The sequence below is a fragment of the Triturus cristatus genome, chromosome 12, assembly GCF_964204655.1.
Source record: "Triturus cristatus chromosome 12, aTriCri1.1, whole genome shotgun sequence".
Classification (NCBI taxonomy): Eukaryota; Metazoa; Chordata; class Amphibia; order Caudata; family Salamandridae; genus Triturus; species Triturus cristatus.
This window is the reverse complement of record NC_140595.1, coordinates 281327479-281352425: the sequence shown is the minus strand read 5'-3', so window position 1 is coordinate 281352425 and position 24947 is coordinate 281327479. Positions and strand designations below refer to the sequence as shown.

Here is a 24947-nt window from a genome sequence, read left to right as displayed (position 1 = left end):
GCAAATAACAGATGTTCTGCTCATTCAAAAAGTCAATGAGCAATGAAGAAGCCTTTAAATCTTGTTTTTATTTGGTCACATTTGCTGTGTGTTTTAAGACAGAGCGTCACACTATGTCTTCTGACAAATCACCGCTTATTTTATCCCAGAGACTTGGTTTTTACTTTAATTTTTCTGACCGCTAAAGTTAGAGGATTTTGTAAAGTGAACTGTCTGGCAGCATTTAAATAGCTTGTAAATGAACAGTACAAATGCTTTAAAATATATTTAATTATTTAGATAAGGACTTTTTTGCAATTCTAAAGTGAGATGGATTTTAATATCATCAACAACAAAAAAAATCACAATACTTTACTTGGTGATGTGAAATGACAAATCTTTGTTGAAACCAGATTTCCACACATTAGTATTTGTATCAGTAAAACTGCATGGTAGTGGGAATGTTTGTGGCCATTTCATTGGAAACATTCTCTCTGAAAATGACAGTGTGCTACTGCATAATTTGTTACTGATATATTTATTAAAGAGAGTCTTTTCATATGAACTGAGAAACATTTCTGTCCCCTGCCCTGACGCAATTCTTTTAGCGAACTAAGAGGCAATTCATGGGTCATTTGTACCATACATGTGGGTGAGATACATATCAAAACAAAGTTTTTTTACAGCACACATGCTGAATTCACATATTTGAAGGTAGTCTTGTATGCGGCAATGAAGAAAAAGGTGGCTGTGAAATTACAATATTTGCCTAGGTTCACACAAATTGAGAGGAGTTTAGGGGGTCAAGAGTATTACAATTAGGTTGAGTAGATTATTCAAGTCACTAGACCTGCAGGTCTAGAACTATCTTTCTGATTTCTCTAGGCCTGCCCTACAACCACTGGACCATACCAACTGAGTGCGACCACTGTTGCTGGACCCATTCCTGTATTGGTCTCGTGTAGTCTCATGTGTGGCACTAGGGGGGATACAAAATACCATCATGCCCATGATTCCCCTGCCCCCCCCCCCCCGCCCGTCCTCAATGACAGGCGTTGCTCCTTCTGATAGAGGCAACTGTTCTATGATTGCTTTGACTTTTGTAACTGGTCTCGCCTTCGTGGTCTCTGGGTTCAAAATAGCCCCCCGAGGAATGTCTTCTTCGTGCCTGGATTCTGTGACGATTTTTCTTAATTGATGGAGAAACCTGATTTATTTAGGGTGTGTATGATCTTGTTGATATTCCTGCTGCACTGGTTGCTTGTCTTCGCTTTCACTATGCAGTATTCCAAGATTGGGAAGACATATATGCCCTTTCATCAGAGGTGTGCTGCCACCGCAGAAAAATATTTAAGGACTACTCGTGGGGTTGAATTTATCCCGAATGGTAGTACTTTGAATTGGTAGCGTGTCTTGTTGATTGCAAACCTGAGGAATTGTTTGTTTATTGGTATGTGTAGGTAGGTCAGTGCCCTTGCGATCTATGGGTGCCATGTAGTCACCTTTCTCTGATACTGGGATGACTTATTGCAGCACTGTAATTTTAACTTTTGTGTCTTTATGAACTTGTTTAGTGACCTTAAACTATTTTCTGGTACCAAAACTAGACAAGACGTTAAGTACACACCTTTGAGCATTTGGTTTGATGGGAATATCTCTCGCTTGTTTGCTTAATAAGTTTTCCAGTTCCTGTTGTAGTCATTGCTCATCTACTTTGATCCTCTTAGTTTTTGAAGGTGTTCTTGGAGGTAGCCAAATCTTATCATTTTAGGTATTCATTTGTCAGAGGTGATCTTATCTCATTCCTTCAGAAATCCTCCGATTCTTCCTTCTACTGCTTACGTCTGTAGGAGTGTTCTTTCTAAGAAGTCACTTACTTGTGTGGGTTCTGCCTTTTACTGTTCCCCTTCTTCTGCAGCCACAAAAGGGCGGTTTGGAGCTTGAGTAGTACTGACACTGTGGGGTAGTTGTGTACTTACTCCATCGATGGCTGGAAGTTGTGTGAATCGTGTGTTTGTACAGCTCCTCTTGAGGCTGTTCTTTTCCTCTGGGTCTTGCCTCCTCAGAAAGTTCATTTATATTGCAATGTAGAAATGCTATTTCCCCCCCCTGAGCTGAGGCGCTTCGTCTACTGCCTCTCCAATCAGACTGTCAACCGTGAAGGGCATGTGGATTGTAGCTGAGTGGACCTCCTATTCGAACCCTGAAATTCTCAGCCAAGCATATCTGCATAAGGTAGTGGCCATGCAGAGTTGTCTACTGGCAGTGCCTACTGTATCTTGAACAGATCTTAGGCATGTTCTGGTAATTTTCTTGCCCTCCTGAACACTGCACTGGCCTTTTTTTGTACTCCTCTGGCAGGTGCTCCATGAGCTCCTCCATTTCATTCCATTGCTGGTGGGTGTACCTGTTTAGCAGGCCATTCGAGTTGGCTATCCACCACTGTGTCACTACTGATCTTTCCATTTTCCTCCACACAATGTTCATTCTCTTACTTTTCTTGTTTGGAGGTGATTACATAGACATGGGGGGCGTTTGCAATCTTGTGTACTGTTGCCATGATGAGGGCACCAGCTGGCATGTTCCCACTGATGTAGGGTGGACCCTTGGGTGAGAAGCAGTACTTCTTTTCCATCCTTTGTGCTACTGCCTTGGGTGCAGCTGGCTCTTTAAACACCTCTCTGCCCTGGTCCAACATGCTGGGTAGCATTGGAAGAAACTGGTTTCTCTTCTGGTTTTAGCAGTGGTTCAAGAAGCATGGCTCCGACTGCTTCTCTTCCAGCTAAACCCCAAATGTATTTGCAGCTCACTTGTTTACTGCATTGCATGCAGTGATGTCATCTGTTGGCGATTGCTTTGACGGATAAGATTCCACTCTCTGTCTGGGGAGTCGGTGTATATGTCCTCCCCGTCATTCGCTGTCTCTCCCATTTGTAAAAACCCCTCCTGATGCTCATCCAGTTCAAAGAATTCCTCTTCCATCTCTTCCTGCAGCTCTAGAGTGATGGGGTTTTCCAGCTCCTCTGCTTCGACATGCTTCTTTAGAGGAATGCTGTATCCCCAAAGAGAGTCAAATTCCATTTACTTTTTTAAAAGAGCTTCAAGTTCAGCCTGAAGATGCTTCCTTTTTTTGCTCTAAATCGTGATTTTCTTTCGGTGTTGAGTTCGGTCTTTTCTCAATGTCGAGTGCCTGGCTATTTGTGTTTCAGCAACCTTCAGCACCAGAGTAACTTTTCAGAGTAGTTGTGGGCCTCGTCTTTGAAGCCGGCGCTGTGCTGCCTTTTGCTATCTCCCTCCCAAGCCTTTGATCCGCTTTCATGGTCAAAGCTGGTTTTGAGTGTTTGCCTTCAGCGGTGACACTTGTCTTGGACCCGAGTAGCTCCTTGGGCTTCACTTTGCCCTCTGGTGTCAACAGTTTCGATAGTACTGATTTTTTTTCTAGCCTGAAATTTTCAGCTTAGTTGTGTCCTGACCCTGTTCACCTTCAGCCTGTACTCCTCCCTACGGTGTCTTCTTGTGACCCATAATCATCTCCTCGAGGTCCGGTTCTTCTCCTTGGGCTTCCTCCATCTCCTCTAGTCTTTCCTCGTTGCTCGACAGTCCGAGTTCCTTTAGGGACTTGTTTCCTCTGTGGTGACATCATCTCTGCTTCTGCCTTGGCCTAATGGTCTTTGGCAAGAATTCTGTAACCGTAGCACAGCCCTCCAAATTGTGGTCCTTTGGAAGGCAGCAGTTACAAACCTCATATGTCTCTTTCTTTGGGCACTTGGGGCAAAACTGAAAAAGGGAATGCTCCATGCCCCTTTCTCATTCCCCAACCACATGGTCTCGGTGCATCAGCCTTCTCACCTCACTGTTTCTCTGTGTTTTTCTGCATCTTGTAGGCATCTTCCCATCTTAACCAGTTGTCATTAAACCACGCCCCTCAACTGTGATTTTCCTTGGACAGCTGTCGTTTTCCGTGCAGTTCTACCCCCCCCCCCCCCCCTCCCCAAAACTCTGGTGCACTCCCTTATGCTTCCAAACCCAACAGCATAGAGAAAATACGGAAGATGGCAACGATTAAAGGGATTTCCAGGGCATATGTCGGACGTCCAACAAGGAGGGGGCTAAGCAAAATGGTCCATAATGCCCACAAAGAGGAGGGAAGGGGGGGAAGAAAGAAGACTACAAAGAGACTATTCTGGACCCAACCACTAGATGGCAGAATAATGCACAGCATGTGAATCCATAAAAGATTCACGCTGCTAACAGAAGCTTGGCTGCCATGATGGTCACACCTCTCTGTGCAGTACAGTTTTAGACACGCTTTGCAGAAACATATAAAAAGAGATTACATATTTGCAAAAATCTCGAAGACAGCCCCTTCAAAACAATTATATAATGTTAAGGGTTGCCTTTGGATCAAGCAATCAAAATGAAGCTGTGGAAAATATATTGAAGAAAATTTGTAGATTACCTTCCTTACAAGGTATTCATTGTTTAAATTAACTCAATGACAATCCGTAGTTGTATAGTATATTAGTGCACAGAGTGTAGAGAGATCTGCACACTGAAAGAGAATAGGATTAAGACACAGCAGGTAGCATATGGGACCTAAGAGGTAGCATTATTCCACTTTCCCCAACACATTATCTTAAGACGTGATGAAGTTACAGCACCACTTGAAAACAAATTTACTGAATCACTGTTTGAAGATCACAGAAGCCCATCACAAAATTGCGCTCGTTACAACTTCAGATACAGTACAATCTTCATTTGGAGCACCAAACACATTTAGGAAAATGTAAACAGAAGATAATACAAGCTATATCTTCAGCGCTTTTTTTCCCCAAATCAACGAAAAATGGTGGATTAAATTAAGCACTGAAGAAGATGTCTAAGGCCAGGTAATCAATAGTGAGATGCAGAACCTCCAGGGTACATGGACATTGGTCACGCTTCACAAACTGCCTCCCACGCATTCTTCCTGCCGTGGCCTTGTGTTACTGTTTGCAAATAAAGTACTTTAACAGACTTTAGATTGTGACACTGTCACATACACCATAACCAGGTAATTCCTAAAATATAGGTGCTGTCCACCTATTAGCACTAATGAGAAAATAATACTGCAATATCTGAATATTGCTTTTGTTTCAAACTGGCAATAACTTGTTTTACTTCCACAACTGCAACTCTGGTAATGGAGAAAATTCTCCCAAAATACATTTGCCCCTTCTAACACACCTTTCCCATCAAGAGTTGCACTAAATCCTTATAAACGTTGATGGCTGCTTCATCTCTTTCCTATCAAAGTTCTGAGCCCACATCTGCACTGATTTTGGATTCTCTCCAACATTCCCTAGTATTTGTTAGTCCTGCACGGGGTTACATGACAGCTCTCTCTCCCATTCATCTTCAATGATGCGGTACAGTTCCATTGTTGCTTTTGCATCCTCAACAGAGGAATGCCCATTTCTTCCAACCTGCAGAGAACATAGAAACACCTGCTTTAGAAGTCATAAACTGCATCATAAAGAAAAATTTAAGTTTGTCCTTATTAACTGGATTTTAATATTCAGCAGGGTAGATCTCCCACATATATTGGCAATAGAAGGTGAAAGTCATCCCGCTTATATTTTTGCACATTTTATGCGCCACGCAGATTCGAGCATTTAAAAGATTTTTTCTCCACTTACCTACAATCACACTATCTTAAGGCAGAAGGAAAAAGAACAAAACACCCAAATGTATAAGTCACTGTTCCTCCTCCTTGTTAATACTTGGTGAAAGTATCTATGACAAAAATAACTCCTGGAAATATTTTATGATAAGCCTCTACCGAATACACACGACTGGGAAGTATTTGGCCATTCACATTTACAAAACTGGTCAATGATGAGTGAGCGGAAGCAGGTTACAGGAGCCAAACCAGTAAGGATGAGGAGTTTAGTGAAGACCTGACAGACTTGCTAATGCTGTACTCATCTGTTCAATGGCCACACATGTAAGAACATGTTTAGAAGAAATGGGTCCTGTTGCCACAAGTGGGGATCATATGTCAAACGTCTCATGCTTTGATTTGCCCAGATATCACAATGTACAGTGTGTTATTGCTACCTGCAAATAATATAGCTGGTGTTGGGGTTTCATTTTAATAACCATAAAGTCACTAACAAGTGTTCAAACTCTCAAGTTCTATGGGCAGGGCTGCTGGCCTCTGATCTTGAACTCATTACTCATTTTCCTGTTTCTTTAGGTCATTGTTCTGGAGTTTTTATTGTCATGCTGAAAGGCCAACATTCGTCCCAGATTTAGCTTACTTTTATCAAAGGATAGCAGGTTTTCCATAAAGATTTTTCTATACTTTGATCCATGTATTATTTACCACTAGGTACCCCAGTGATTCCGGATGAGGAACCAACCCTTATTATGCTGCTGCCATTAGCATGATTCACGGGGGGATATACGTTCTTTGCTTTGCTACAAATTCAAGGTGGAATTTCTCTAGTAAAGGCTTTTTTTTGTCTATCAACTATTCAGGCTATATTTGCAAAGTATTTGTGTTATGAACATCAAACGCAAAGTTCAACTAATTTCAGTTGTAAAGGACCATAGCTCCTTCACAGCAGCCTTTGTCATCTTGGAAGCCTCTCTGATCAGTCTCCTTGCTCAGTTATCTAGGAGCTGGGACACTTGTCAAATCAAGCAATTATAATTTCATGGGAATAATTTTCTAACACTTCAAAGTTGTGAGGTAGAATGTGTACATACATACATATGAATGCCTCTATAGCAAAGAACTTTAAGGCTGGAAGACAATAAAAGAAGATATTTTCTACCAAGTGCGAAGACTCTTTATAAGCAACGCATGTTTATGGCGTAACTCTTAAAAATGTTGAGAGTAACTGCATACACCATAGATAAAATGTATAGCGGTTAATAAATGTTAGGTATGCAGTTCTTTTGCAAAACAGATTAACATGTATGAGTGTCAGTTGTGCTTTATCAAATAAGTGTTCACATTTAGATAAAGTATTGGACCAGCTGTCATTGGGAGAGTAAAGCGATACCAAAGGGGATGATGGACGGAGCGTTTGAGCAAATCAACCACTCCACCCCAGTCAACTGATCTGGGTTTAATCCATCATTCTTTAGCTCACTCCACCACCCCAGTTCAGACATGGCCATATGCAAATCAGTCTGACCCTGTGCCTCATGGGAACAGTCCAGCCCGAACTGCCAAGCCATGTCTTCCCTGGAATGGAAACAAGCATCCTGGGACCAGTTTCGGGTTCATAACCCTCATCAACCAGGCTATCTTGAATCCAGTGGCAAAGTGAGCAAGGGACCCACGTCTGGGCATACCCTGACAACTTAGGGCGAACAAAGCGATACGAAAGGGGATGATGGACAGAACGTTTGAGCAAATCAAACACTCACCCCAGTAAACTGATCTGGGTTTAATCTTGCCAAGATTGGGAGAGTAGCACAGAGGAGACTTAAAAACGTAATTTTGCTGCATAACGTTTTGCTTGAATGGGAGAAGCATTGCATACAGGTCTTTAGGAGCCCATGTGTCTACTGTGCACGTAAGTATCAGACTAGCAAAGAGTTCAAATTCTAGACATCTGTTCTCTTGCTCTCCTCCACTGTACTGTATCCTTACGTGTTCACAACATTCAATTAAATATTAATATGTTGGAAGGAACCTCCGCTCCTCAATACTCCCATCCTGTCTCCTAAAAAGGGACTACTCAAAGATGTCCTTAAACAACAGTAACAAGATGGGGAACGATTAGCGTACATTGATTTTCGACCTGATGCTTTCACTTTTCTTGTGGCTACTCACACCACTAGTATACTTGTAACTAAGTACTTCATGACTTGATCCTTGTTATGAAATCCAATGTGTCTTTCAGATGACAGCACTGATCTTCTGCATGTAAACTTGGCGACTCCAGGCAGTCCTTGTGGCGCTGTCAGCATAGAGGGTACATATACAAGTAACTACAGGAGCATCCTTGTTACCTTGGGCGGGCCAGGGTATTGTATTTTAAGACAACAGTGTTCGACTCTGTATCAATAACAAAATACTTACAATAAATGAGATATTTGCAAACTGTATCAAATTACAAAGAAATATATGGTACATAGTGTATAAGGAGACTCTTTATGCAACAGTTATTTAATAACTATATATGTAATAAAACACAAGATAATTTACTGAATTGTATAAAAAAGGTGTAGGTGATCACACAATATAAGTGGAACAAACCAGACCTAAAAGCCCCATAAAAGTGATCAGTAAAAATGACAATAGATACAATGGCAGTAATTATTTCATGCCAGTTCATTCCAATGGACCTTGCTTAATTATTTGGTAAACAGAGTTCAGTGCTCCTCTGTCGCCATGTTAATTTTGAAAATGGCCACAACACTGTTGTCATCCACTGGAATTTCTGGCCCATTCCCCAACAAGTACTTATCTAATTTCTTTCTGCGCTACTCAAATTAGCTCCTTTCGAAAACCTTTCAGTTTGTGAACACATTTTATCAACAATGTAAAGGAGTGTCAATGGGAGCATGCTTTGCTCCCAATTGTCATTCTTTATGTCAACAAATTTGAAAACTCAACTTTCCTCAATCAATTCCACCCCTCTTTTGCTAATAAAGAGAAATGATACATAGACAACGTCCTCATGGTTTGAAGGGGTAATATTTCAGGCCTCAATAACTTAATGCATTGGTTGAACAATAGCCATGAACTGTCGACATTTCACACAGTCACAGTAATTACTCTCTTAGATTTCTTGGCCTCACCGTCAAAGCCTATGAAGGAAAACTTGATGACCATCATAGAAAACCTACGTAACATAATAACCCTCAGTCTTCCAAGAGTTACTGCAATAGAGGACTACAAGTCAGTCTCCCATATTGTCAGTTCCTCAACGTTTTGTCGCAATTTGGCAATGGAGATATCACTTCTTGAGAGATAATAAAAATTAAAGAAAGATACCTAAAAATGCTTGGTATCGACCCAGGCAAACTCATCTAACTCCCAAATCATGCAGTGACACACACTATATGCAATTTGATGCCCCTGTAACCTAATTTATATTAGGCAAACCACACTAGAAGTAAAAGAAAAATCCTCCCATAACAAAAGTCGCATTAGACGGCACCCAGAGTGCTCCCTTGCAGTCACATTTCAGGAGGATGTCACACTCCAAAATAGAATATCACTGGCAGTTAATAGACTGTGTGAACCTCCTTTCTCGTAGAGACAATATTCAGGCACTACTGAACAGATGTGAATCCACATGGATAATACGATGTGCAGTAACCACAACAGGCCCTAATTCCATTGACTAATGTAATACTTTAACATAGCCCACTAGTGTACTTTTATTCCAGGGTGTTTTTCCCATGCAATTCTGTACTGCCCACCGACACGGTCTGAAATGTCTGTACGATTGTTTACAAGTAATATTTGCTCATTACCCAATTCCAGCCCACCGACATAATTTTACTTAATTTATAAACATGTTAAATCTGTATGAATTTTTAAACATGTACATGAATTTCTACTTCTGCAATTGTTTATATTGATTTCCAATTTCTCCTTTTCGCTGTCCTCTTTCTATTTTATCTGTAATAGGGATGTGCTATTTGATAACCGGCATTCCTCCAGCGAACTTAACGGCCTTCCAACCAGTCCATGCTCCATTTCAATAACATAGGAAATATTTTTTTCTCCACTCATCCTGTGTCACTCACGTCTTTCCATTTAATTACTGCTGGACGCACACTGCTACCCCAGCTGATCCACAATTCCCTCAGGGGACCGCAAATTGGTTTGCAACCTCGCAATGTGGCTGCACCTCCCTGCAGGCTGCACTTGAATGACCACTCTTATCAATATAGGTAATCTCACCCTCTGGTTTACTGCCATTATGCCTTAGCATTTCTAACCTTGAGGCCTCTCCGTTCCCATTACAAGGACTTCCCATTTCAATAACTGCCTCACTCAATCATTACTGGTTCTGTTCACCGCACTGGCTTTCTATCCCACAACACACGTGTCTCCTATGTGAACAACTAATTTGGCTCTTCTCTGCATCACATTTGGGACACACTTCAGGAACATCTCCCTGATGCATGCAGCCTCAAGCATTCTAGACAGCACTGCTTTTGGTTCCATCTTCACTAAGAAGCACGTTTCCTGTTCCATATTTAGGTCTCGCTGAGCCAGCGCATGCGCTGCTCTGCGAGACATTTAGTATTGGGGTTTTCAAAGTGCTGCCACAGGCTTTTGGAGGCCTAGCGCTTGCGTTCACGCAAGCATGCACGCGCGCAGCCACCATCTGCCTCCATCCCAGCGCGATCACTTGCACTTTTTCGGGCTGCTGCGTGCATCACTATTGTTATTTTTTTTTTTTTACACTACCAGCTTCCCGAGTCGCGCGGCCAATGCTGGTTTGTACAGTGCTTCATACCTCTTGCCCACTGCTTCTAAGCACTGCAAATGACATGTTACTATTGACTAATTGATATTACTCTTTACCAACCTTGGAAGAACGCAAGGCTGTATCCGGCTTTCTGGGATTTGAACTCTTTACTTTCCGTCACCGTAAGTGTAAACGGAAAACTAAGTTCGCAATTCAGTTCAGGTTGATCTGTGTGTTTATTAAGCTCTTGATCACTGCTGAAAGCGCTAAGATAAGAAGTGTTAATTGCACTTACTCGTTAGCACTCATTCATACGCCCTTGGAAAGCTGAAAGACTGCATAGACAGGATGGGAACCAGTGATCTTCGGTTTATTTGCACATATCTGTAGTGGGTGCATTTGCCCACTGAGCTGCCCAGTGGCGTTACGCAAAATGATGGGGCCGTAGCCCTTTGCAGAATGTAATGAGGGGACCCCCAAGTTGCTCATATACCACAGAATGGGTTGTCCAGAAGGTTGGCGGCCTTTGTTACGTCCCTGGAACGGACTTTACGATGGCACAGGGTTTTGTAAAGCGCTTGCATACGGCCAATCGGCACAACTTAGAGAATATTTTATAACTACGATATAGAATCAGGAACATGCTCAGATGTTTAAGACTGGATATAAAAACAAATGCAAGTCAGTATCACATCTGCAGATTTGAGTATCAATTATTGTTTCATCTCTCTTGCCGAACTCTGCAACTCCTACGATTATTATGTCATTTTTGCTCTTTAAAAAAACCCATTGGATTAGCTTGCTTATTCTTTTCCAACTATCCACCGGTCCCACATAACTTCTGCCCTGATGAGAAGCAACCACGCCATCAAATCATAGATTACTTAAGTTAAACAGAACACAAACTCAATCTTCTTCCAAGGACCACTGAAAAAAGATTGCTACATTTCCAAAAAATAGTTTTAATTCATCCATCATCCGCTGTTTAATTTCGAAGGAGGCATTGATGGCTTACTGTTTGAGGGGGCTCTGCAGCATAACACTACATCCTGTGCTTCTATGCACCCCTGAATGATTTGGGAGGTTGAGGATGGACTAAGAACAGCAGATATTGCATTTTGTTCTAAAGGTAGCCCCTTGCAGGCCCTCTTCGTTGACAGTTTCCAGATTTTCGACCATCCTCTCAGGATGTGTCTAAGTGCACTCACAATCTCATATGGACAGCGCCTCAGGCCCCTTGCATGGCCGACAATGCAGAGCACTTAACATTAGGACTGGTTCTTCAAACCGATTACTCAATTTATACTCTGGAAAGAACTTAGGAGACATATGTACAAACAAAAAATTGTAAGCAGCACCCACAAATTAATTTACGTAGAAGACTACAGAAAAGTCACAGAAAAGGAAGGCTGGCCTCAGAAATTGGTTGCTGGTCACAAATACCCTATCTTGAAATCACAAACATGGAGTGAATAGTGTTTTCTCTTCGTACGCAGTACCTCTCTCACCGAACAACCCCCCCCCCCCACCCCCATGTTCCTTTCAGTGTGCCGGGGGCTACGTCCCTCTTGCCCAATCATTGCTGCCTCCACCCTAAGAGCGCGCCCGAGCAGCTGACGTCAGCAGGCAGCTTCTGATGCAGAGGGCAGACCCAAACCTTACATCAGCGGCTCCTACAACGCGCTTCACCTCGGCTCTTATTACTCTACATCATGTTCTTTCGACTGCTGTGTAAGAACAAACAAGCATTGGCATAGCCAATAGGTCTCGCCTTGGGGACCTTATAAGTGTTTAGCCATGCAACAGTCGCTGTTGTTGCACCAAGGATGTTGTGCTGCATACCTAAATACTTATAAGGTCCCAAAAGCGAGACCTATTGGCTATGCCAATGCTTGTTGGTTCTACTTATGAGTGCCACTCCTGGCCTGGTCAATAATCATGATTACACATTCCTTTCACATCTTTGCCACCTGTACCGTAACCTACTCCAGGACAGGCCGCTTGAATGCATAAGTTCTTCCATTTGAATGGTAGTTCCCACATTAAGTATCTGCACCTACATATCTTGTTCCTCCTCTTCTCTATCCTACACTTGAAATGTATCCATTATCTTGGAGGCTTCTCTCACGCTACAAATTGGGTAGTTACACTTTCGTAAATTAAGAGTCATACTGTATAGCAAAGACATTTATGAATGCATGATTGATTCACACTTTGTTTATGTTCTCTCAAAAACTTCAGGATCAATACTGCGCTCTGGTCCAGACGAGGACCCTGCTCTTATTTTAAGGTCGAAACGACATGGATACTCCGTGATGAAAAAACTTTTACTTTTCAAAATGAACAATGCAACCAAGGAGCACTGAATTCTTTAATGCTTCAAGAATAATTAAGCCTGTTCCACTGGAACGAACGGTCATGAAATATTAGCTTTGGCACTGTGTAGGCAGCCATTTTTACTTAATCACTTATATCATGTTTCTTTGTTCCACTTGCACCGTGTAATCGCTTAGACCACCAAGCACCGTTTTGTCCTACATAATTTATACAATCCTGTAAATGATGTATTGTGCTTGATCACACAAATGGTTATAAAGTAACTCTTGCATTCACCGTCTCTTTGAAATACTTTGTACTGTATATTCCTTAATTTTCATTAGATAGAACTTACAAACTACCTCATTAATCATAAGTATTTTGTTATTGATGGTACAGAGTGTGCAGCAGTGCTCTGCTGACTGTTGCACAGGTATTAAAAGACTAGGTTATGAGGGTCAGCTCCGGCAAGTGAACAGTTAAAGGACCTGCGTGGATTATGGTTGGTGCTTAGGAGCATAACTAACCCAATGCGAAGGGATAGGGAGGAGGGGGGAAAAGGGCTCCAAAAAGGACACAAAGGGTAAGACTAGACCCTAGTCAGAATTCACTAGATATGAAAAAAGCAGGAGGAGATCCATACCGAAGGCATTTGGGCATGCCATGCAATGTATGCAGCAAAGCATTCATAAAGCTTTAAAAGAAACCCAGCTATCTAAGACATTTTCAGCATGTTACCCCACAAGTAGATAATAGGAAGAAGCCTACAAAATATGAGTAATGAAACCACAATTAAGGATACTTTTTTTCTTTCCGGTCTATGGTACAGCACCTAGGGCAATAGGCGAAATCTGATTTTGCTAGTTCCTAAATCAGAAAAATGAAATTCCATGGTCACAAATTATTCTTTATTGCACCTTCTGGAATTCAGGTGAATGTCCACTGAAGAAGAAGTAATTTGAACACATATTGTGATAAAGCAAGATTTTTACAATGTATATATTCATACTTACTACAATTTGAGGCCCAGCATCACGAGATGATTTGCCTAAGTGTTCAGGTTCAACATGTAGCAACTATACTACACCTCATCCTTTAAAGTATCAATTATGTAAATAAAATGGTAAGTGTTGCATTAACCTATGTATCAGTATTCAGTAACAAGCATTGGCAAAGCCATCTTGTACAGCAGCACGGCAACAAGTTAGTGGTGTAACAAGGAATAGATGGCCTAGAGTGCAGTGGTGTGGCATTGGGACAATCAAGGAATATATGGAATCCTGGGCAATCGTCCAGATTGGTCTTGCATTGCTTCGGTGTGTGCTGGAGCCTTATCAAAATAAATGTTCAAAAGGTGGGATCAGTTCACATTTAATTAAATAATAAATGTTAAATGTTGGCGACTACTGCAACGGATCATGCCTTTTGGGGGTATGTATCCAGTATTTTACTCCCGTCGCTGACACTTTGATTGCTCCTCCATGAGCCCAGCTTGTGTAACTAATACACCAGAGACAAAAATACTTCCACAAAAAGACATAGGCGTCACTTAGTACAGTCACTGTGGAACATAACAATGCTTATTGTTCCAACCCTCACAGGACGTATGGGTAAGCAATGCTACGAAGTTTGATACATAACCTTTACCACTTCACTCAAGGGAAACCAACATACTGATGTGGGCCGCATCTTAATAGTACTTGCCCTCCTACGTTACACTAACACAATGCGCCCCAGGATATGCCAGACATATCTCTCAACCGGTCAGCCCTGATCTGGTGAGGGGCATAATACCAAGTTCTCAGGCCTTGCCTCAAGCATTACTTGCAGTTCTGGGATGGAGGGGACGCATCTTAAATGTTTTGTCCTATACTTTGGAGTGGGAAGGTTTGCCTGGAGATGGTGACCTGCTGGTGGGGAGGCAGAGAAGGACAGCACACAGGAGAACTACCAAGCTAGTGAAAGGACTAAAGCACGAAGAGCAGGAAATGAGATGCAGCAGGAAATGAGATGCAGAAGGAAATGAGATGCAGAAGCAAATAAAGAGCTGAGAACACACAATATCCATCTCCTCACAAAGACTAAAACCAAATCTGCTTGGTCAGTGTACTTGGTAAAATGTGCATTTAAAGGAAGAATTGAACGTCAGTGCAATGGCGATTATGATAATTTAGAAAATAAAATTAAACAGACCACTGTGCACACATCATTTGTGTTATATAACCTGAATGATATATATAACCCCTTCCACACAAAGCTTATACATTTTGCAATATGGTATTACATTTAACATTATGATTTAGAGCGAGGAAAAAAAATAGAAGCAAACAGCTTGGTTATGAGGCTTTGTCCTCAAGATGACATCACCAAACTCATTCAAAATGTTTGGCTTAATTGCAATATTTCTCACGGCACATGTGTATTCATATAATATGATAAACGCTGCATTACAGTGCATTAGGCGGTTGACAAAATTTAACATGTGACTGAAGTACAAGAACATATTTTAACTGTGTGTGGGGGGGAGCGAAAGGGGCTATGAAATTAATTTATGTGTTTGGGGTGGAAGGAGTCTATGAAGTGTGTGTGTAAGGGAGAGGTACCATAAATAATGAGAGGCCCACTGCATAGGCGGGCAGGACTCATGAGCAAGTTCAGTTGAATACTATGAAGGAAGTGAGGGGGGGGGTATACAGGCACAATGAAAATACCTATTAAACCAGTGGACCCGTAAAAGATCAAGAAAGTGCAGAATGTGTGACTTCAGAATCTAGCTCAAGATCACACTGAAAAGAGAGGGTAACAAACTATTGGCTAACACGGCTACAAAAATGCAGCAAGGTGAAGGAGTAAATAAGCTCCACAAACACACAAAGAACTCCCATGCCACACCAAAGAAGCACTGGTGTCCCCGCTAGCATGCTACCGAGCTGTCTGGCACCCAGCGTTCTGCAGCCTCTAGAGACTAACAAAACAACAAGCATTGGCAAAGTCAATCGGTCGTGACAATACAAGAGCTATTAGCATTGTCAAATTCTTTTTTTATAGAGCTTTTTTGTCTGGCAGGGACAAAGAACACAACATGGGGGCAGGGCAAGCAACATCATAGGGTGCGGGTGATGAGAAGGGGAAAAAAAGGCACTATGACAAGGTCAGCGGTGTTTGCTCCATAGTGGTTTTTTACGGTGGTTGGGACAACGGGAGTGAGGTACAACACACAGAAAATGGGTGGGAGGGAGAAGACTTGTATGCAGAAGTCGAACATTATCGAGGGGGCGCTGGGCTAGAGAAGAAACAGATGGGGAGAAGCAACGTGGATGGGTGGGCAGGGGAGAGAGGAAAAGAAGCAACATGGACAGGGTGGAGGGATACCAACATGCACTGGAGAACAAGACGTTAGGAGCTAAATTCTGGAAGAAAGACTAAAAATCACCCTCTTTTTTTTTAGACCTCTTTGCAACTACGTTGCCATTTTAAAACAGAAGAACAGCACAAGTTTTTTCCAATTTTCTGTGGGAATGACTATCAATTGAGCGAAGTGCTGAGCTCAGACACCACATCACAGAATAGGTTAAGTCTTTGAATGTTCATAATAAATTGACCTGCCTAGGCTAAAAGTGAACAAGAAAGTTAAAAAAAAAAATCTAGGTTTTGATTGGTTTTTAAAAACTGGGGTGTTGAAGCACTGCACTTTCTATCTAAAACGTAAATTGAAAAGGAGATAGGGAAAGTTCGTCCCTTTCCCTCAACAAAAACGCAGACTTAAGGCCCCAATGAATTTGTAAGGCAGGAACGGCAAACACCATCAAGAAAACAACCGGAAACTGATTAGAAGTAGATTTATTTTCTGCTTCAGCGCTCCATGTACCTTTGCCCCCACCTTTGACAGAGAAAATAAATTGTGTATTACGACAGCCATATAAACAGGAATGAAGAATATGATAGCGACACTGAAAGTTAACTGTAAGCCATGGGCGGGCTGTAAGCCTAGTGATTGTAAACAACATGTCTCAAAGAGACAGCGCATGCGCAGTCTAGCCAAGACTTAAAAATAATTAGTAATGTTGCACAGCAGCCCACGACTGTGGCAATGATGGGGGAAGCAACAGTGAAAAGAAGGGGGAATCACCTTAACCTTGTGGTGGAGTTCAAAAACTCCGCTACCAATCAAATTAACTTCAGGTTGTAGAGGAACCCCCGGTTAGGGCTCTAATTATGTTTGATACTCCTTACCTCAGTTTCTTGTGTACTGCTCTGCCTCAATTACTCTATAGCATTCAGTTGCTATTACATGGTGCTACACAAGGTAGGGCATCCAACTAGACTACCTAGTGTAATCTTGAGCAAAGTGATACATCAAACAGCTAGATGAACTCTAAAATACGGGCATGCATCAAACAAGTTTTAGTAAATGTTTTCATAAGGATATGGCATTGACAGCTGCCATAATAGTTTAGCAAAAATGTCTGCATCAGGTCAATTAATTCCAAGCCGAAAGTATTTTAATACATTCTTTTAAAGCCATTACTTGCCCGTGAGGTGACTGCAGAGTTAATCTTTGAGGTTTTTAGAGAATTAATGCGCTTTGGGAAAGCCTGCTATTCGCTCACCCTAATCAATAAAAGATTAAGGCTATGGTTGCCAGGGACAAAAAATTTAAGCTTTGCAGGAAAATGAATGTGTGGGGAGCAAGTCACTTTAAGATGACACTTCTTAACAAGCATGCAGAAGAAAGCAGGCCTCGGTTATATTTACACAGAGACCAACATAGCACTGGAGGGCCAGTTTCAGATCCATGTCAGGCTCTGCTTGCCTCAGGTTCTCAGCCCATACAGAAGCAAATCCAACCAAATTGTTTGGGGTTTTAATTTGTACACTACTGTATCTTCAGAAGCACTGCATTTATTTCTACAAATAATCACGGTGCAACCTTTGAGGGTAAGATTAATCACGGTTAGATTTTGCAGATGTGTATATGTTTTATTATGCAAGAAACGGGTCAGTAACGGGGATGACCTTAGTGATTACTTTATTTCACATAGCACTCCACCACTGTATGAAAGCTTCAGCATCGATTAATAGTATTTAGGACTTAAAACCTTGACAAGCACATTCTGTGACACTGAACCAACAACAAAGGATTTACCTCTTAACTTTCATGCAGACCTGTAGTGTGAATCTCAGGGAAGAAGGCTTGCTTCCCTGCCTGGGAAGACCCGACAACTGCCAAACGTCTGATAGGTTGTTTTTATTGTGTTTTTTTAATATCCAGTTCTGAAACAAGGAATTAGGAGCTAGGGACACCTCAGGAGTAGAACTGAGTAAAAGAGGAAAACAGACAAGGGAGAATAAAGAGGGGACTGCACCCGGAGGAAACAGACTGCCATCACAGAAGGAAACTACTCCGAGTATGAGCAACTGAAAAAGTGCAATCTGCAGAGAGGGTGTAGGGGCCAGTATTCTTGGATGTTAATGGATCTCTGAGAAAGTTGTGGCAGGTGCCCCAATAAGTTAGGGGAGCAGAGGTCTATCCACCTTCTAATAATGGAAAATTGGCAGAGGATTTGCAGAGAAGGGAAATGAATGTAGTGTTGATAAATCCAACCACAGTTGAAAGCTAGTATCCCTAGTTTTTTTTTTTTTTGCGGTGAAGCTCCTCACTTGTTGACTATTTGGGGGTCTCCAAATAAACTGCTAACTGCACAGTGCAACAACCGATCTCATCCACGGTGGGTGGCTCAGTAGTCAGATCTTCAGACAGAATATTCAGACGGAATCAGAAACAACCCATAAGAGGGACTATTTTTCTTCTGTTTCAGGCATCAACAGATCTGGGACATCTAAAGATATCTTTCTTAAAATGAATGTAAATCACATGAAGTGAGAAACCAGCTGCATAGTACCAACACAGCACTCTCTATTTCTATTAAAAAGCAAATTTAAGTGCGGCATTTTGGAGCCAAAGCAAAGAGTACAATATCTAGGCCCAATCTGGGGGACCATGCTTTAAATAGGCTGATTATGGTACCTGGAACCTGGGTTCTAAATATTAGTTCTGGCACATTACTGAAAACGTGTTTGGATAAGTAACGTCCATTGTCAAAATAAAATAGAAAGGTTCATTTATGGCTTTTTATTGTGAAACCGGTAACAGCTGCTAAATACCTGTATATCTCTGTTTAACAGCTGCTTGGTAAGACGCTTCAGTGAGACAGACTCCTTCTCATTGAACCCCGCCATCTTGTTGAGCAGTGGAATCCGGGAAGTATCACGGGTCAAGGAATTAGGGTGAAAATAGTTGAGTGCTTTGAAGTCATTGTGGATCGCATGTCCAATGACTACTTTACCACTGAGGATTTTTAATATCTAAGGAGAAAATATTTCACAATTACTTGTTTGACAATCAAATCAATTAACAGCACACATAACATCACCCTACGTTTACATGAAGCACAGTTCTGAATTGTATCTGTAGGACAGAGTGGAACACCATATTGATATTCTCTTTAAAATCAGCTATATGACCACAAATAAAACAGGGTAGCAGATAAAGGATAAACAGGATGCTGCCTCCTAATCTGCTTTCTCAACATTTTCATAAGCATTCAACTAATTTTCCTTCTTTCCACTGAATACCGGAAGGACATTTAGTTAGGCCTTTAGGACTAGCGAAAAAGTTGATTAACTGCGCTTGCACTCGTACTGGTTGTAACACTATGCCCTGGAGGTATTGGGCAAACCATCACACAGGCCAAAAAGAACCAAGGCCCACGTCACATTCCCATATTCTATACATCTTTTGTCATGGTGTGGGAAGGATGAATACGCATGTATGCCTAACACCGCCCCTTCACCAACTCACATCCTTTTCCCTATTCCCACAAAGCATTAAAGCCACTGGAGGCTGGAACTTTAATTAAGCAAGTGTACTCTCCTTCTCCCAGCCCCAACTCCAGGCCTGACACTCTCACCTCTTTCTGTGCAGCTTTGAAAGGAGTTGCATTCTTCATGTGCTGTTTTTTGATCCCGCTCCACCTGGTTCTAAAATCTGTGATGGGATTTGGTGGCTGAATATATTTGTCGTATACCACATCGCCGTGGTAGCTTACCACAGAGCAACGGGCTAAATCACTGCGCCGTCCGCCAGGCCCTGTTCCCACCATCTCACAATCAATTGCCACAAACCTGTATGAGAGCTCTGTTCCAGTTAATGGAGGTAGGCCGCTCTCATATTCATTCAGTGGGTTGATTTTATGTGCACCTAGGTGAGACCAGGACTGGTTCCTGTGGGCTTGAGTGTTTGCATGAGACACACTAGCTTTCGCAGAACCGTGCCCAACGGCTTTTGTGCCAACAGAAGAAAAATATGCAGACCTAGAGTTGTGGGAATTAGAATCCACTGTCACAGTGAGGTCCTCTGATTGATGGCCATGATGCTCCAAATAAAGAGAGTGGTTTGTATTGGGTAAACGTTTCTGCGGGGGTAGAAGGTGTGAAAATCTATCACTACTGAAGGAGTTTGCATTCCTTTCAAAGTTCCTTTCAGCCAAGCGGTGCGTCGAAGCCTCAAAGTTCCCAGAATTTTTACCATGTTCTTGGAAACCTCTTGAATGTTCTTGAATAAATTGTGGATTGTGTAGTCTAGCTGACTGCTGCTGGTGGGCTGGGTGTGGAAGCTGCTTTTGCTTCAGGAAACCTTTGCTTTCCAAATACTTTCGTCTTTTGAGAAATCGCTGGTGTTTTTGGTTGCTATGACCATGGCTGGCTTTAGTTTTAGGATGGCCATCACTCATGTCCACGTTTATCATCAATCCTGACATAATGGTTTATGTCAGTAGCTTGTAAAATGCAAAACACATTAATACAAACTGTGCAGCAAATAAAGTCCATAAATCCCTAAAATTCAAATAAATACAAATGTATGGAATGGGCTAGGTGATAGCAGTGCCACCTGAAAGAAAGAAAAAGAATAGATTAAATAAAAAACAAAATTAAAAAGCTACTAATAATCTGAGTTATTATAGATTCAATTCATCAAGAATTATAGAACCTAGACCCACATAGTACCTGCAATTACTGGTTCAAATTTTCGCTAACATTCATAAACATTTCAGGCAGGGACATTTGCAAAAAGGTAGTGAACACACAGAAACCTGAAATTTTTGGAGGAATGATCGATCAATTTTGCAGGCATTTTTCAAGACAATAAAGAGTTTCAGGGATATGGGACCAGATGGGCTGCAGGGAAGACTCGTATCTCTGCAGCTCCAGATTGAGCCCAATTCGAGGGAGCCATTCGGCAGATAGGAAGGAGATCTGCAGGTCTTTCCACAGCAAATTGAGGCAGGAGATAGTAGGCTCTCTGTTAGTGAAGTTGTGGTTCCATATGGAGGGGCAAGAGCTGTGGAAGTGGAACACTAAAGATGGGACCACCTGTTGGCTCCTTGCTTATGGAGACCCAGTACAGTGCATCTCTCTTTGGATGTTTCTCGGGGAGTGGTGTAAGCAGAAATTGGAAGGTGGCAGTGCACACCTGCCCTGTTGTTCCCACCAGAAGTAGCTGTGCAGGAGAAGAGGAAGTGAGGTATCCCATGGTGGTGAGACGCAGTGCTTAAAACTGGGTGCCGGGTGCCTATTGCCTGTTTAAGAGCTTTCGTCATCAATGCAGATCTGAATGCTGTAAATCAACCTACCATCAGCCACGTTAGAGACAAATTGTAGGAATAAATTCAGAAATTACCTGCCGAGTACTGCCATGCACCCAAAATGAGAATATAAGTAAGGGGAGACAGAGACATTTTCAATCCAAGGCTCTCTGCCCAGGAAGTCATCACCGACACAAAGAGGAGTCCAAAGAATTTTAGGCAGAAACGTTAACTTTAGGTCAATCTTGCCTGATGACTGCCATTAAAGTGTTACAGACTTCCTCTCATAACATTAAGACTAAGGTAGAATCATGGAGGGGACAATGGAAACACTGCAATACAATAAACTGTTTTTCAGGGGAATGCTCCACAGCTCAATCACAAGAGGTACCATATTTATTACAGCTTTTGCCAAGACAGAAGGAGGAACTGAGACTAGAGACTACCAAGACTATGGTGAAACTTATTTCCCAACTGGAGAGTAAAGTAGAAATATGAAAACAATGCAAGAACTTCAAGTTTACATATGTCGGGGTTTCCACCATTTCAGGAAGCAGTTCCTGATAGGTGCAATATAGTTTCTGAATTGTGAGATTCTAGAGGGAGACTCGGCAGCGAGTGAAAAAGGGTCGTTATTTTTCTCCCTGGGAGGGGTCTGGATATTTCCATCTCTAACTTCGGAAACGTGATCATAAAACTGGGGTCTGGGAAGGAGAGAGAAGCAATCCTATGAGCATCTATTTAGAGCAGACTTTTTGGTTTAGATGGAGCTCGGATCTTCACTTTCCTACACTTGAGCAAGGAATCTCAGGCAAAATGCAGGGAGTCCTAAGAGATCAAGAAGGAACAGGGACAGCAAGGTCTAATCTGGTATAGTGCCAAACTTCGAAATGCACATGAACAGAGGATCCATGTTTTCACTCAAGTCCATGCTGCAAAGACTTCGGTTGTGATGGTCAGGAAAGTTTGAAGTGGGGCGATCAATCAATCAATCAGTAATTGTATAGCATGGCTTATCACCCCAGAGGGTATCTAGGTGCCGAGGTATAGAGAACCTTAGTCGAAGAGCCAGGTCTTGAGTCCTTTCCTGAAGTTGGCCAGTGAAGGGGAGGTTCGGAGGTGGACCAGGATGTTGTTCAAGGACTTTGCAGTGAGGTAGGAGAATGAAAGACCTCTGCTTCAACTCTGCCGGATGATAGGGAATATGCAGGGTGAGGGAGGCGAATCGGAGATCTTTGGTAGGATGGTGGAAGGTCAGGCAGTGGTTGATGTAGGAGGGTCTGGCATTATGGAGGGGCTTGCAGGAGTGAGTCAGAAGCTTGAACTGACATCTCTTCTGGATGGGGAGCAAGTGGAGGCTTCAGAGGTGGGGGGGGGGGGGGGTGATGCTGATCCACTTGTTGAGGTCGAGGAGGAGTCTGGCTGAGACGTTCTGTATAGTGTGTAGTCGTTTGAGAAGATGAGAGGTTGTTCCAGGGTTTAGGATATTTCCATAATACAGTTGGCTAGTGACTAGGGCTTGGATCACAGTTTCTTGTGTTGACCAGGATCCATCTGAAAATCTTACGAAGCACGCAGAGGGTGTGGCAGCAGGAGGCGGCTACTGCGTTGGCCTAGAGCTTCATGGAGAGATCGCTGTTCAGGATTTTGAAGAGGTTCCAGGCGTGGTTGGTGGGGGTAGCGGAGGGTAAGAGTGCAGTGGGCCACCATGTGTCTTCGCGAAGAGGAGCACTTCCGTCTTGTCCATGTTCAGCTTCAAGCAGTTGAATCTCATCCAGTAGGCTACGCTGGTCATGGCGTTCTGGACGTTGACCAAGGTGGTGGCAGTGTCCTCAGTGAGAGAAAGGATGAATTGGGTGTCGTCCGCGTATGAGATTATGTTGAGTCAGTGAGCGTGGGCGATGTCAGCCAATGAAGTAATGTAGGCATTGAAGAGAGTGGGGCCGAGGGAGGATCCATGGGGAATCCCACAGATGATGCTCTTGGGTGTGGAGGTGAAAGTTGGCAGATTGATTACTGTAAGCATCCTGCGAGGAACGAGGTGAGCCATATGAGGAAGTTTCTTCTGATGCCAAAGTGGTTAGAGTCTGGTGATAAGGGTGTGGTGGGATACGGTGTTGAAGGCCGCAGAGAGGTCGAGGAGGATCACGGCTGCTCTCTCACCACAGTCAAGGATGGATCTGATGTCATCGGTTGCAGCTATTAAGGCGATTTCAATGCTATGGTTGGCACGGAATCCAGACTCGGTGGCGTAGAGTGGGTTGTGCCTTTCCAGGTGGTCTGTGAGCTGGCAACAGGTGGCGTTCTCCAGGACCTAGGCTGGGAAGGGGAGCAGCAAGATGCGGAAGTAGTTCGAGCTCATAGGGTGTCGGTGGAGGGTTTCTTCAGGGGGGGTTTTACCTCTGTGTTTCCAAGCGTCAGGAAAGGTGGCTGAGGTGATGAATGAGTTGAGGATGTCAGTGAGGGCGCTGCTTATCTCCTCCTGTCCCAGGTTGAAGACATGGTGGTGGCAGGGGTTCTGTTGATGCTCCAAAGTGGATGGAGGGCATGATCATTGTGGTGATGGGAGTGGTGAGTGGTATCCATTAGGCGCGGCGGCACTGAGAGTTGTTGGTGTGTTAGGAGGTGGCGGAGGTCGGTTGGCAGCAGGTTGAAGATGCTGTAGATTTCTGCTATCTGGTTGAGGTAGTAGTCCGCAAGGGAGTCGCAGAGGGATTGGGAGAGTGAATCGTGGTTTCGGTGGCTGATGGTCAGGAGAATTCACTGATGATGCTGAAGAGTTCTTTTGTACGATTGGCACTGGCTTCGATGCAGGTGGTTAGGCAGACCCTCCAGGATTTTGCGATTTCGCGATTTGCAAAAAAATCGCGAAATCGGCAGTTTTGTAAAAATGCCGCGATTTTTACAAAACTGCCCGCGAAATTTCGGAAATGTGGTGAAACGTTTGCCCTGACAGAACTAATTAGGGTTAAAATGTTGTGAAATAATACTGTCACAGAATGTGCTGGATTATGCCACATAATTTGTCTTAAATTTTTTGCATACCTTGACTAAGTAGGTGTGGAAAAAGCGCGCTCTGTGGCACTGTAATATCCAGTCAGTGGCGGCAGTCCACCTTCGACAAGATGTAATGCCTCAGGTGTGCAGAACAATCTTTGCAAAAGTGGCAGAGCTTGTGTTTGTTTACTCATGTGGCTATCAATCACAGCGGACGCTTTCTGCAAGATGTTGTTAGTGAATCATTGCTGAGCTTCAGACATTTCCTTTCATTCTTTAGTATGTATAAATATTTATGGGGGGCTAAATCTTCCATCAATTGGCAGAGTGGATGTGCAGGGGCTCTAAGAAGGGGTGAAAAACAAAGCTTTGTTAACATTTAAATGGTCTTTTAAAGACCTGTGAAGCACTCAGGTGCGGCTGCAATAATAGACACTTGCCTACAGCAGCTCTAAAACTGTCTGTGTGTTTGCTGGGGAAGCTGTCTTGGCCCGGGCTGCACACACGATGGTGGGGGAAGGGGGGTGGGAGGGACTTTGAGCCCCACATGCTTTTTGACCCTGGAAGGTGCGAATACACG

The 24947-nt window shown here is 42.8% G+C and overlaps 1 protein-coding gene across 2 annotated transcripts in view; it reads right to left on the bottom strand.

The window, feature by feature from the left end:
• Nucleotides 1-4626: 4626 nt before the first annotated feature.
• The window catches only part of ISG20L2 (interferon stimulated exonuclease gene 20 like 2), a 41123-nt gene continuing 20802 nt past the window's right edge, over nucleotides 4627-24947 (bottom strand). For both annotated transcript variants that reach the window (XM_085639052.1, XM_085639053.1), the window contains 3 exons: nucleotides 19697-20676; nucleotides 18891-19091; nucleotides 4627-5444 (listed from right to left, as the gene is read on the bottom strand). In XM_085639052.1, coding sequence (XP_085495178.1) covers nucleotides 5331-5444; nucleotides 18891-19091; nucleotides 19697-20545 — 1164 coding nt within the window. In that variant the 5' untranslated portion in view covers nucleotides 20546-20676 and the 3' untranslated portion in view covers nucleotides 4627-5330. The remainder of the gene's footprint in view (nucleotides 5445-18890; nucleotides 19092-19696; nucleotides 20677-24947) is intronic.